Source organism: Nerophis lumbriciformis, linkage group LG04 (genome assembly GCF_033978685.3).
Source record: "Nerophis lumbriciformis linkage group LG04, RoL_Nlum_v2.1, whole genome shotgun sequence".
NCBI lineage: Eukaryota > Metazoa > Chordata > Actinopteri > Syngnathiformes > Syngnathidae > Nerophis > Nerophis lumbriciformis.
In genome coordinates this window covers 52,995,001-53,008,541 of record NC_084551.2, presented here as the reverse complement: position 1 = coordinate 53,008,541, position 13,541 = coordinate 52,995,001, and the positions used below count along the sequence as shown (strand labels likewise).

Below are 13,541 nucleotides of genomic sequence, written 5' to 3'. Positions count from 1 at the left end.
AGTCCAAAAAGTGTAACAAAAGGCGATGGGGCAAAAATGCACACCATGAATATACAAACAAAAGCAGGTCCTTCAGTGGTCGGCAGGGGGAAAAGGCCAGGGCGCACTGAGCTCTACAAAAGGTCCAACAAAATCCTCTTCACCTCAGGAAGGCTAGAAGGCAAATACAAAGAGGTGAGGAATTTAGATAATATGAAAAAACAACATACCAGGCAGGACGAAGTGAATCATGCGCATGCACGTGGAAGGTGCAGGAGACAATAATTGGCAGGGACCAGCTGTCGGTGACAAGCTTATATACTACTGGGTAGAGATTAGTTGCAGGTGTGTCTCGCTGGGGACTAATTGACTGAAGAAAGAAAACAGACAACAAAAAAGAGAAGGCAGGGAAATGACAAAATGCAACATTTCAATTCCTTACACACACTTGTTATTTCATATGTTGACCAAAGGGGCAGCACTTTTTAAAACCGACACGCATTCAATTTGAAAAATCCCTCCTTTTTGGGCCCACCCTAATTTTGATAGATTTCACCACCAGGGGTGCAAATGGGATCTCTATTTTTCGTTTTTTGTAATGTGCTTAAGGCCAATGACAAAGGAGTCAGGGACCACAGATGGCCCCTGGGCCGCACTTTGGGCAACCCAGCTGTAGAAGCTAACTGTCAATGGCCACTATAGTCTTAGTACTGTAGTGTATTTGTTCATCCTACGGTCACATATGGGACGCGGGTTGTCTCACGTCAGCACCGGAAGTCGTAAAATCAGCTGTTCACCTGGCTGTTTTTCAGGGGGATGAATAGGGACCTCCGTCTTTAGCTACCGTCTTGTTTTATCATATATTGCTGCCTTTGCACCTGTCAATGTTTACTTTTGTATGCACATTAAATCAACAAAAAAAATCCTGACTTTGGGGCAATGTTCACGGACTCTAGTATTTTGGCTCTCTCCTACTTATCCATATGCTTCCGTATTGGGACCATGATTTCAGTCCTAACTTCTTCACCGGCCCTCATATGGAAGCTACTTTTCCTTGTTGATGTCTCAAGAAGGGTAGAAATACAAGAACACACACACACACACACACACACACACACACACTGGTGTATTGTATGGCTGTGTTTTATCTGTAAATCATATGCTTTTATTCAGCACATATGGTTGTTATATGGGAAATTTATCGGCAGGAGCGACCACACACAATTGGATTGTAATGAGCGCCACTAGCCAGGGGTCCGAGGTGACGACGCCTGACCCCTCACCATGCAATGAAGCACAGGTCGGTGTCGAGGTTGTCCCCGAAATCCAAAACTGCGGCGAAAGACCCACGTCGGGTTTTCTTTCCAAACCGCGAGAATGTTTTTTGGCTTCCGTGACAGTCAGTAGATGTTTGACAGAGACGGATTAATGCCATGGATGTCTTGTGCACAGATGCTTCTACTTGCACGTTAATCTGCAGCATGTGACCGCAGTTAATAAAACAAATACGGACAATCATTTGACAACTTTCATCGTCGTCTTGGGACACATTTTTTTTAGCTCCAAAGGGAGGAAAATGTGGAATCTTTACAGCAAAAATGGATTACGCTCTTCTGGGAAGACTCTTCAAGATGTTGGAGGGGATCCATTTGATGCTGGACCTGATTAGTTCTTCCCCCAAGCACATCTTAATGTAGCTTGCTTTGTGCAGTGGGAACAGGAAGGTTCCCCAAAGCGTTTCCGCAAAGTTGGAAACATGCTATGTCCTCGCAGACAACGATGAGCCCGAGTACAGAGGAGGTGGAACATCTGGTGGTTTGGTGCAAAACCAACAACCTTTGCATCTGTAAAAAAGCCCATGTTGGACTTCAGGAAGGTCACACACCCCCCGTGCCACCTGCACATCGGTAGAGCAGCTGTGGAAGTGGTCTCCAGCTTCAGGTATCTTGGGGTTTATTTATCCAGGGACCTCACCTTCTTGTCTGCTCAAGAAGGCACATCAGCGTCTCTACTCCCTCAGAAAGCTGTGCTGTGCTGGACTAGGGAGCTCTATCCTTAGGAGCATCAGCAGAGTGGTGGAGCACACCCTCAGCACCAGCAGAACGGTGTGGCACAACAGCTGTACGGCTGAAGAGAGGAAGGCATTGCAGACCTTCTGCAGTGACTTCCAGAATAAAACACCCTGGTGAAAGCTGCTCGGAAGACTGTAGCTCTCTTATTCTCTCTAGGTTGTCCGCAGACAAACTTTCCATCGTCTCTTCCAGTCATTCCGGTTCTTCATACATCCGGTAAGCTCGTTGGTGCTTTGCATTCATGCATCTTTCTTGAGTACATTCTCAAATGTTACTGTGGGACGTCAATCACTAGAGACTGTGGAGCTCCATCCTTAGGAGCTTCTACAGAGTGGTGGAGCGCACCCTCAGCACCAGTAGAACGGTGTGGCACAGCAGCTGCACGGCTGAAGAGAGGAAGGTACTGCAGAGGGTGGTGAAAGCTGTTTGGTAGACTGTAGAGGGCATCATTTTGACTCTCGCTAGGTCGTCCTCAAACGAGCCTTCCGTCGTCTCTTCCAGTCATCGCGGTTCTCCATACATCTGGCCAGCTTGTTGGTGTTTTGCATTCATGCATCTTTCTTGAGTACATCCTCAAATGTTACTGTGGGACATCAATCACTAGAGACTGTGGAGCTCCATCCTTAGGAGCTTCTACAGAGTGATGGAGCGCATCCTCAGCCCCAGTAGAGCGGTGTGGCACAGAGCTGCACGGCTGAAGAGAGGAAGGCACTGCAGAGGGTGGTGAAAGCTGTTTGGTAGACTGTAGAGGGCATCTTTTTGACTCTCGCTAGGTCGTCCTCAAACGAGCCTTCCGTCTTCTCTTCCAGCCATCCCGGTTCTCCATACATCCGGCCAGCTTGTTGGCACTTTGCGCTCCTGTATCTTTCTTGAGTACATCCACAAATGTTACTGTGGGACGTCCATCACCATCACAAACCTCTTCATCAGCAGATGCAGAAAGAGAGCTCTGCATCACCAAGGAGCCTGAACACCCTCTCTTTAACCCCTTCCCCTCAGGCGGGAGGCTGCGGAGCATCCGATGTAGGACCATCGGACTGAGGAACAGCTTCTTTCTGGAAGATGTAAGACTGCTGATGTCCCATGGTGCTCTGTAGCAATGGATACCAATCTCCCACTACCTCACCATTCCTGCACGAGGAACACTTAACTGGCACACGTGTACCAACTGTGCTGAGTTGGGCTTTTTTTTTGGTTTGGTTTGCTGTCATTGTATTACATTCTATTTGCACTGCATGATTACAATTGTTTCTATTTTCTTTGTATTCTATTCTAAGTACTCTATTTATAAAGTTAAAGTACCACTGATAGTCATACACACACTAGGTGTGGTGAAATTACGTGTCCTGGGCATGACGTTAAAGTGCATCCGGCAGTGGAGGCTCCTCTATGGGGTCTTGGGGCACTAGGAGGTTAACCCCTTAACTACTGTCACCCCAGGTGGCCCTTGGCAAAGGCCTAGTACCTGACTGCCCCCTAGCCAGGGATACGGTGAAGACCTCAACGGCGGAGCAGGCGGAAGAAGGCACCCACACATCCATGTGGGCCCAGTTATGGGGAAATAACAACCCAAGACCTCAACGGTGGAACAGGCGGAGGATGATTGCTAACCCTATGGAGCGTCACAATGGCTGGGATGGCGGATGAAGGCTGCAGCAGAAAAGGGTCCCCAGTCGTCTTGGACTCCATGCCACTGGACCCTGACAAGGATCGTGTGGTGACTGTCTGTGCACCAGTCTCCCCACGTTAAACAAAGTCACGCACAGGCATCCTCCATAAAGGGATACCCCCCTACCAGGAGGATCGTCATACTCGTTTCGAGTGACCGCCTATGATGATGGTGAAATTACTCTCTGCATTTGACCCAACCCCTTGTTCCACCCCCTGGGAGGTGAGGGTAGCAGTGAGCAGCAGCGGTGGCTGCGCTCGGGAATCATTTTGGTGATTTAACCCCCAATTCCAACCCTTGATGCTGAGTGCCAGGCAGGTAATGGGTCCCATTTTTATGTATGTCCTACAGGACTCGAAAGGGCACGTGATTTCGCAATGCATTGTGGGGGCCAGGTAGCCGTTGTTGCTGGCTAAACTTTTTGTTTACATGGCTGTACTCAACAAATGTGTCCAAAACACAAGTAATGTGCATTAATGCCACTCCAGATGTACCAATCACAGTGAATGGACACTCTCTCGACTATGTTGAGGACTTTACCTATCTGGGAAGTCTCATCAGTAAGGACAACTCTGCACAAAAGGACATTAGAGCAAGACTCTGAAAGGCACAGGGTGCTTTTGCGAGGCTACACACCATCTGGAAGTCAAAGCAATATGGCTTAAGAACAAAGGTCCGACTTTACAACAGTAATGTAAAATCTGTATTGTTGTACGGCTCAAAGTGCTGGCGAGTAACATCCTACGACATGAAAAAAGTCGAAGCCTTCCACAATGGATGCCTCAGGAAACTCTGTCGAATCTTCTGGCCCGAGAAAATATCCAATGAACATCCATACAAGAAGACCAAGTGCAACAGTGTGGTGCTAGAGATCAAATGCCGCCGATTCCAATGGCTTGGGCATGTTCTGAGGATGGACCAAGACCACCTTTCAGGAAAAGCATGTTGTTGCCAAATGTATTTCATATGCTGTAAACCTAGTTCATAGTTGTTAGTTTCCTTTAATGCCAAACAAACACATACCAATCGTTGGTTAGAAGGCGATCGCCGAATTCGTCCTCGTTTTCTCCCGTGTCGCTGGGTGTCGTGTCGTTTTCGTCGGTTTCGCTTGCATACGGTTCAAACCGATATGGCTCAATAGCTTCAGTTTCTTCTTCAATTTCGTTTTCGCTACCTGCCTCCACACTACAACCATCCGTTTCAATACATTCGTAATCTGTTGAATTGCTTAAGCCGCTGAAATCCGAGTCTGAATCCGAGCTAATGTCGCTATAGCTTGCTGTTCTTTCCGCCATGTTTGTTTGTGTTGGCATCACTATGTGACGTCACAGGAAAATGGACAGGTGGTTAAAATCAGGCACTTCGAAGCTTTTTTTAGGGATATTGCGTGATGGGTAAAATTTTGAAAAAAACTTTGAAAAATAAAATAAGCCACTGGGAACTGATTTTTAATGGTTTTAACCCTTCTGAAATTGTGATAATGTTCCCCTTTAAAAGAAAGAATGAAGACTGAGGGACAGCTAAGAACTCTTATCTAATCATTCATTCTTCCAGAGATCTGTCCCAACCCACAGTGTCTTTGAATCTGCTTTTTGTCTTCTCCGCCCGAGATGGAGTTTGCAGTTTTATGGCGTAGGCCTCTCCTTCACCTCTCTGGCAACACCCGCCTTAGTGAACCTATGGACTCTTTGCTTTGGCTCGTAGGAGCAGCAGGAGCCTTCACGCTGAGGGCACCTGCTGCTGGGAGGAGGGTTTGGGGGGGTCATCCAATGTTGAGCAAACATCCAAAGTGCATGAGACAGTAGCCGAGAGGGATAATTGTTGCACTCGGTCTTGGGAGCTGCAGTTTGGCTTGGCTGTGCCTCACTTTGTTCATTCAAGCCCAATTGAATTACTCACATCACCGCATGATAATTGTGCGCCTGCACTGAAAGACTTCACAGTAGTTGCAACCTATTACTGCTATTGGCAATAACCTGGAACATTCCATGTTGGAACTGTCATTCCTCCGAGGATTCTATTTCCACTGCTTGTTCGGCTGCCGGTGTTATTGCAGCTCAGTGCCCGTTTCTGCCAAGCTCAGCAATGTTTGACAACAAGGTTAGACCTGCTCTCCGCTCAAACAACTTCCCTTTTGGGTCGCAGCGCCATGTTGATGTTGGTGCAGTGCAGGGGTGTCAAACTCCTTTTCATTCAGGGCCGCCCTCATAATGCTGAATATAAATGTATAATCGCCTCATTACATCATTTGCATCTGCAAGCCTTTTTAATGATTATATTTTTAATAACAGATTGATGGATAACTTGTTTTGAAATGGTAAGTCAAGGTGATGAGCACATATATAAGTATTTATTTTTTACAACGAAATATAACATGCTTTTAACACCTTCTTGCATGGTCAGATGATAACGTGTGCAATCATTTCTCTGTTGAAATTGCCCCCAAAAATATAACATTTAACCAGAAAGGGATGTACTATTTCCAGCTTTTCACAGGCCATGTGGCAGACATTTAAAATGATTTGGCAGACTACATAAAATGACGTGGCAGGCCACCTTAAATTATTTGGCGGGACGCTTCAAATAATGTGGTGGACCCATAAATGACTTGGCAGACCATGTAAAATGTCTTGGCAGATGACATAAAATTATGTGGCAGGCCACATTAAATCATTTGGCGGGCCGCATGAAATAATGTGGTGGACCCATAAATGTCTTGGCAGACCACATAAAATGTCTTGCCAGACCACATAAAATGACTTGGCAGACCACATAAAATGACTTGGCAGACCACATAAAATTATGTGGCAAACCCATAAATTACTTGGCAGGACACATAAAATGAGCTGGCGGACCACATAAAACGATGTGGCGGATCCATAAATGACTTGGTAGACCACATAAAAAGTCTGGGTAGACCACATAAAATAATGTGGCAGATCCATAAATGACTTGGCAGACCATGTAAAATGTCTTGGCAGGCAGACGACATAAAATTATGTGGCAGTCCGCCTTAAATCATTTGGCGCGCCGCCTGAAATAATGTGGTGGACCCATAAATGACTTGGCAGACCACATAAAATGTCTTGGCAGACGACATAAAATTATGTGGCAGGCCACCTTAAATTATTTGGCGGGCCGCTTGAAATATGTGGTGGACCCATAAATGTCTTGCCAGACCACATAAAATGACCTGGCAGACCACATAAAATAATGTGGCGAACCCATAAATTACTTGGCAGGACACATAAAATGACTTGGCAGGACACATAAAATGAACTGGCGGACCACATAAAACGATGTGGCGGATCCATAAATGACCTGGTTGTCCACATAAAAAGTCTGGGTAGACCAAATGATATGGTGGGCCACATAAATGATCTGGCAGACCACATAAAATGAAGTGGTGGGCCACATAAATGACCTGACAGATCACATAAAATAATGTGGTGGGCCACATAAATGACCTGGCAGACCACATAAAATGATGTGGTGGGCCACATAAATGACCTGGCAGACCACATAAAATGATGTGGTGGGCCACATAAATGACCTGGCAGACCACATAAAATAATGTGGCAGATCCATAAATGACTTGGCTGACATAATGAAATAATGTGGCGGACACATAAATGACTTGGCAGACCACATAAAATGATGTAATGGGCCACATACAATAATGTGGCGGACAATTAAATGACCTGGCAGACCACATAAAATGATGTAATGGGCCACATACAATAATGTGGCGGACAATTAAATGACCTGGCAGACCACATAAAATGATGTAATGGGCCACATACAATAATGTGGCGGACACTTAAATGACCTGGCAGATCACATAAAATAATGTGGTGGGCCACATAATTACCTGGCAGACCACATAAAATGATGTGGTGGGCCACATAAATGACCTGGCAGACCACATAAAATGATGTAATGGGCCACATACAATAACGTGGCGGACACTTAAATAAACTGGCAGACCACATAAAATGATGTGGTGGGCTGCATAAAATAGCATGGCGGACCACATACAATATATTTTATGTGGCGGACACATAAATGACTTGGCAAACTACATAAAATAACGTGGCGGGTCACTTTAAAATACATAGCAGACTGCATAATATAATAGCGGACACATAAAATGACGAGACGAGCCGCCTGAAATAATGTGGCAAACCACGTAAAATAATGTGGCGAACACATATTTTATTTTTATTTTGTTACAGTCATTTTAATTATTTATTTATTTGTTTACTTATTTAATTTTTTGGAGGCGGGCAAAAAAAAGTGTCTGTTTTCTCAGTACCTGTATTATGGTTTTCTATCAAATGTATAAATAAATATATATATATATATATTTTTTTTTTTAATTGTGCGATTGAAATAATATGGCAGAGCAGATAAAATGACTTAGCAGACCACATAAAGTAATGTGGCGGACCACTTAAGATTATTTAGGACGGCATGTTAAATGAGGTGGCGTGACAGACGTGTCCTCCGGCCTTGGAGTATGACACCTGGGGGGGGGGGGGGGGCTGACATGTAACACTACTTGAATGGGCTGCAGAGAAAACAACTTGCAAAATGAAAAAGTGCTGACATGGCTTTTATCCCCACTAGTAACTGTTTGTAGAAAGACTAGCAGCTCCAGTAGTCCAGACCACGACGTGTGTCCCCCAACACTAAGCAACATGTGGATCTTTCTCTGCAGGTGTCCCTCATGTCCTTCAGTCCAGGTTCACACTTCCTCTTGCACTGGTCTGCACCGCCTCCCCTCCCAGCAAGACCAGTAACTTTAAGATCACCGTGGAAACCAACCAGCCCCCGGTGGACCTCAGCACTGCTTTTCCTGGTACACACACACACACACACACTCTCTTGTATTTCTTACCTTCCTGAGACGTGAGAAAAATGCCTACCTCTTTAAGACCAGCCTTTCTAGATATATAAAGATGTGTATTTACAACATTAATTATATATACATACTATGCAAATATAAAAAGGTAAGCTTTTACAAACCCCGTTTCCATATGAGTTGGGAAATTGTTAGATGTAAATATAAACGGAATACAATGATTTGCAAATCCTTTTCAACCCATATTCAGTTGAATATGCTACAAAGACAAGATATTTGATGTTCAAACTCAGAAACTTAATTTTTTTTTGCAAATAATAATTAACTTAGAATTTCATGGCTGCAACACGTGCCAAAGTAGTTGGGAAAGGGCATGTTCACCACTGTGTTACATGGCCTTTCCTTTTAACAACACTCAGTAAACGTTTGGGAACTGAGGAGACACATTTTTGAAGCTTCTCTGGTGGAATTCTTTCCCATTCTTGCTTGATGTACAGCTTAAGTTGTTCAACAGTCCGGGGGTCTCCGTTGTGCTATTTTAGACTTCATAATGCGCCACACATTTTCAATGGGAGACAGGTCTGGACTACAGGCAGGCCAGTCTAGTACCCGCACTCTTTTACTATGAAGCCACGTTGATGTAACACGTGGCTTGGCATTGTCTTGCTGAAATAAGCAGGGGCGTCCATGGTGACGTTGCTTGGATGGCAACACATGTTGTTCCAAAACCTGTATGTACCTTTCAGCATTAATGGTGCCTTCACAGATGTGTAAGTTACCCATGTCTTGGGCACTAATACACCCCCATACCATCACACATGCTGGCTTTTACACTTTGCGCCTAGAACAATCCAGATGGTTCTTTTCCTCTTTGGCCCAGAGGACACGATGTCCACAGTTTCCAAAAACAATTTGAAATGTGGACTCGTCGGACCACAGAACACTTTTCCACTTTGTATCAGTCCATCTTAGATGAGCTCAAGCCCAGCGAAGCCGACGGCGTTTCTGGGTGTTGTTGATAAACGGTTTTCGCCTTGCATAGGAGAGTTTTAACTTGCACTTACAGATGTAGCGACCAACTGTAGTCGCTTGTTGATGAAGTACAGCCTGAGGGATCGAAGGTCACTGGCTTCGCTGCTTACGTGCAGTGATTTCTCCAAATTCTCTGAACCCTCTGATGATATTACGGACCGTAGATGGTGAAATCCCTAAATTCCTTGCAATAGCTGGTTGAGAAAGTTTTTTCTTAAACTGTTCAACAATTTGCTCAGGCATTTGTTGACAAAGTGGTGACCCTCGCCCCATCCTTGTTTGTGAATGACTGAGCATTTCATGGAATCTACTTTTATACCCAATCATGGCACCCACCTGTTCCCAATTTGCCTGCACACCTGTGGGATGTTCCAAATAAGTGTTTGATGAGCATTCCTCAACTTTATCAGTATTTATTGCCACCTTTCCCAACTTCTTTTTCACGTTCTAAAGTTAATGATTATTTGCACAAAAAAAATGTTTATGAGTTTGAACATCAAATATGTTGTCTTTGTAGCATATTCAACTGAATATGGGTTGTAAATTATTTGCAAATCATTGTATTCCGTTTATATTTACATCTAACACAATTTCCCAACTCATATGGAAACGGGGTTTGTAGTTAATTTTAATTGATTTTTTTTAATTTTTGTTTGTAAATCAATCCAATATGCTAATATTTTAACGTTTTCTTCTCATCTTTCACCGTTCTACTCTTCTTTTTTTTTTTTTTACCCCACTTTTACTGTGGTTTTTTTAAGTATAGAAGTAACTCGGTATACGCTCGTACTGTGGTACCTCGAAAAACTCATATTGCGAAACGGCGTCGCCCACTGACGTGAAATAAAATCAATTGAAAACGTCAGACTTTTAACATGTAACATGCCTTTTCAGAAGAAAAACACACTTTTAAACTAGATGAGGCAATTCCTCAAGGAATTGCGTGTGAATGCTCCAATGCTGAAATTGAACTGAAATCCTAGAATTTGTTTTAGAATTGTTGGAAGTCGAGCGCACAATTCCCAAACAGGCTGAATATTTTGAAGTTGGAAAGTTAAAAAGTTAAAGTACCAATGATTGTCACACACACACTAGGTGTGGCGAAATTATTCTCTGCATTTGACCCATCACCCTTGATCACCCCCTGGGAGGTGAGGGGAGCAGTGGGCAGCAGCGGTGGCCGCGCCCGGGAATCATTTTTGGTGATTTAACCCCCAATTCCAACCCTTGATACTGAGTGCCAAGCAGGGAGGTAATGGGTCCCATTTTTATAGTCTTTGGTATGACTCGGCCGGGGTTTGAACCCACAACCTACCGATCTCAGGGCGGACACTCTAACCACTAGGCCACTGAGAACAGTTTGATCCGGAAAATACTGTATATTGTTAAACTTGGACAGATATATGAAGAATCCATACGAGTAGAACCGCTGTGGACGGCTAGAAGACTGAACGGTGCTTTTACTTCCGGTTAAAGGCGCTAAATGGGAGGACACTGCAGCACCTGGAGTGAGCGAACTCGTCCAAAGATGGCGCCACAGCACAAGCAATAACACACCTCTTTAGTGTATTTGCTTGTTTTGTTTTTTTAACTAGCTGCATTACGGCGCTGAAAAATCAATAAATTAGCCGCATGGTTCAGAGCGTTGGAAAAAAAATGGCGGTTTATAGTGTGGAATTTACGCTAACTTTTTTTCTTATCAAATGGATATCCCTCACAACTTTTTTTTTGAGCCGTGGGCCACAGTTCGGACACCGAGAACTGCCACCTAGAACTGCTACCCCTCGGGCAGACGCTATAAGGTGCTAAAAGCGGGCACAAATAGACTAAAAAAACAGTTTTTACCCAAGAGCCATAGTAGCATTAAACAGGCCCTGAGTGAGCACAATGTGTCATATGTCTTTTTATTTTTCGGACTATAATGTGCAATAATGTTGTATGTGTATATGTATATAAATATATGCATATGTATGGATATATACATATATATATGTATATATATATCTTCTTTCTTATCTTTTTTACTATTTATTTATATTACTAAATTATTATGTATGCACTAGAGATGTCCGATAATGGCTTTTTTTGCAGATATTGTCCAACTCTTAATTACCGATTCCGATATCAACCGATACCGATATATACAGTCGTGGAATTAACACATTATTATGCCTAATTTTGTAGTGATGCCCCGCTGGATGCATTAAACAATGTAACAAGGTTTTCCAAAAATAAATCAACTCAAGTTATGGGGGGAAAAAAATGCCAACATGCCACTGCCATATTTATTATTGAAGTGCATTATTTTTTTTTAACATGCCTCAAAACAGCAGCTTGGAATTTAGGACATGCTCTCCCTGAGAGAGCATGAGGAGGTTGAGGTGGGCGGGATTGGGGGTAGCGGGGGGTGTATATTGTAGCATCCCGGAAGAGTTAGTGCTGCAAGGGTTTCTGGGTATTTGTTCTGTTGTGTTTATGTTGTGTTACGGTGCGGATGTTCTCCCGAAATGTGTTTGTCATTCTTGTTGGGTGTGGGTTCACAGTGTGGCACATATTTGTAACAGTGTTAAAGTTGTTTATACGTCCACCCTCAGTGTGACCTGTATGGCTGTTGACCAAGTATGCGTAGCATTCACTTGTGTGTGTGAAAAGCCGTAGATATTATGTGACTGGGCTGGCACGCAAAGGCAGTGCCTTTAAGGTTTATTGGCGCTCTGTACTTCTCCGAACAGCGGCGTTTTAAAAAGTCATACATTTTACTTTTTGAAACCGATACCGATAATTTCCGATATCACATTTTAAAGCATTTGTCGGCCAATAATATCGGACATCTCTAGTATGCACCTTAGGGGATCTGCTCCAATTTCACTGTAATAATGACAATAAAAGTCTATTCTATTGTGATGTATGAGTATTGTTTTTATTACTTTCCCAGTAATCTGATGATCAACTCTAATCTGACGACTAAACACTGCGTGTGTTAACAGTGTGACGACATTGTGGCGGCGTGCATGGCGATAGGCCGTCCTATCAGCGGCATCACTCTCTTTGTGCGTCTGCAGAATTTGCGGAAAAGTGGGAAGATAAAGACGGAAACAGTTTGGCCTTCCACTTCCTGACGGGCGGCAACGTGACCTTGTTGGCGTCCAAGACCTCCCGTGAGTCTCCTTTCCAACGTTTTTGTCATGGAAGGCATTTGTCATTCGGCGCGTGTAAAGGGCGTGTGTCGCGTGTCTGTTTGTGTGTCAGAGCGTTACCGCATTCAGAGCGACATCTTTGAGGACATGTGGTTGGTGGTGAAGGAGCTGCTCCACAGAGTCGACCTTCATTTCTCCAAACTAGGAGTTAACGACTTCAAGAAGAGTTTCGGCGGACCGCTTCCCCTGCAGGACTACTTCCTGTCTGTGGACAACCACTTCCAGGTACACATGTCTGACTTCCTCTCATATGTCATAGACCAGGGGCGGCCAAACTTTTTCCACTGAAGGGCCGCACACAGGAAAATCAAAGCAGGCGGGCGCCGTTTTGATGCTTTTCATTTCCAAAACCAATACAATATACAGGACTGTCTCAAAAAATTATAATATTGTGATAAAGTTCTTTATTTTTTGTAATGAAATTAAAAAAACATGAAAATGTCATACATTCTGGATTCATTACACATCAACTGAAATATTGCAAGCCTTTTATTATTTTAATATTGCTGATTATGGCATACAGCTTAAGAAAATTCAAAAAATTAGAATATTTCCTCAGACCAAGTAAAAAATAAAGATTTATAACAGCAAACTAAATCAAACATTGGAAAATGTCAATTAATGCACTCAGTACTTGGTTGGGAATCCTTTTGCACGGATTACTGCATCAATGCGGCGTGGCATGGAGGCAATCAGCCTGTGGCATTGCTGAGGTGTTACGGATGCTT

General features: G+C 43.7%; 1 protein-coding gene across 2 annotated transcripts in view; it reads left to right on the top strand.

Moving 5' to 3' along the window:
• The window catches only part of bbs9 (Bardet-Biedl syndrome 9), a 449,751-nt gene that overhangs the window by 146,438 nt on the left and 289,772 nt on the right, over positions 1-13,541 (top strand). For both annotated transcript variants that reach the window (XM_061957178.2, XM_061957169.2), the window contains 3 exons: positions 8,441-8,581; positions 12,679-12,774; positions 12,866-13,038. In XM_061957178.2, coding sequence (XP_061813162.2) covers positions 8,441-8,581; positions 12,679-12,774; positions 12,866-13,038 — 410 coding nt within the window. The remainder of the gene's footprint in view (positions 1-8,440; positions 8,582-12,678; positions 12,775-12,865; positions 13,039-13,541) is intronic.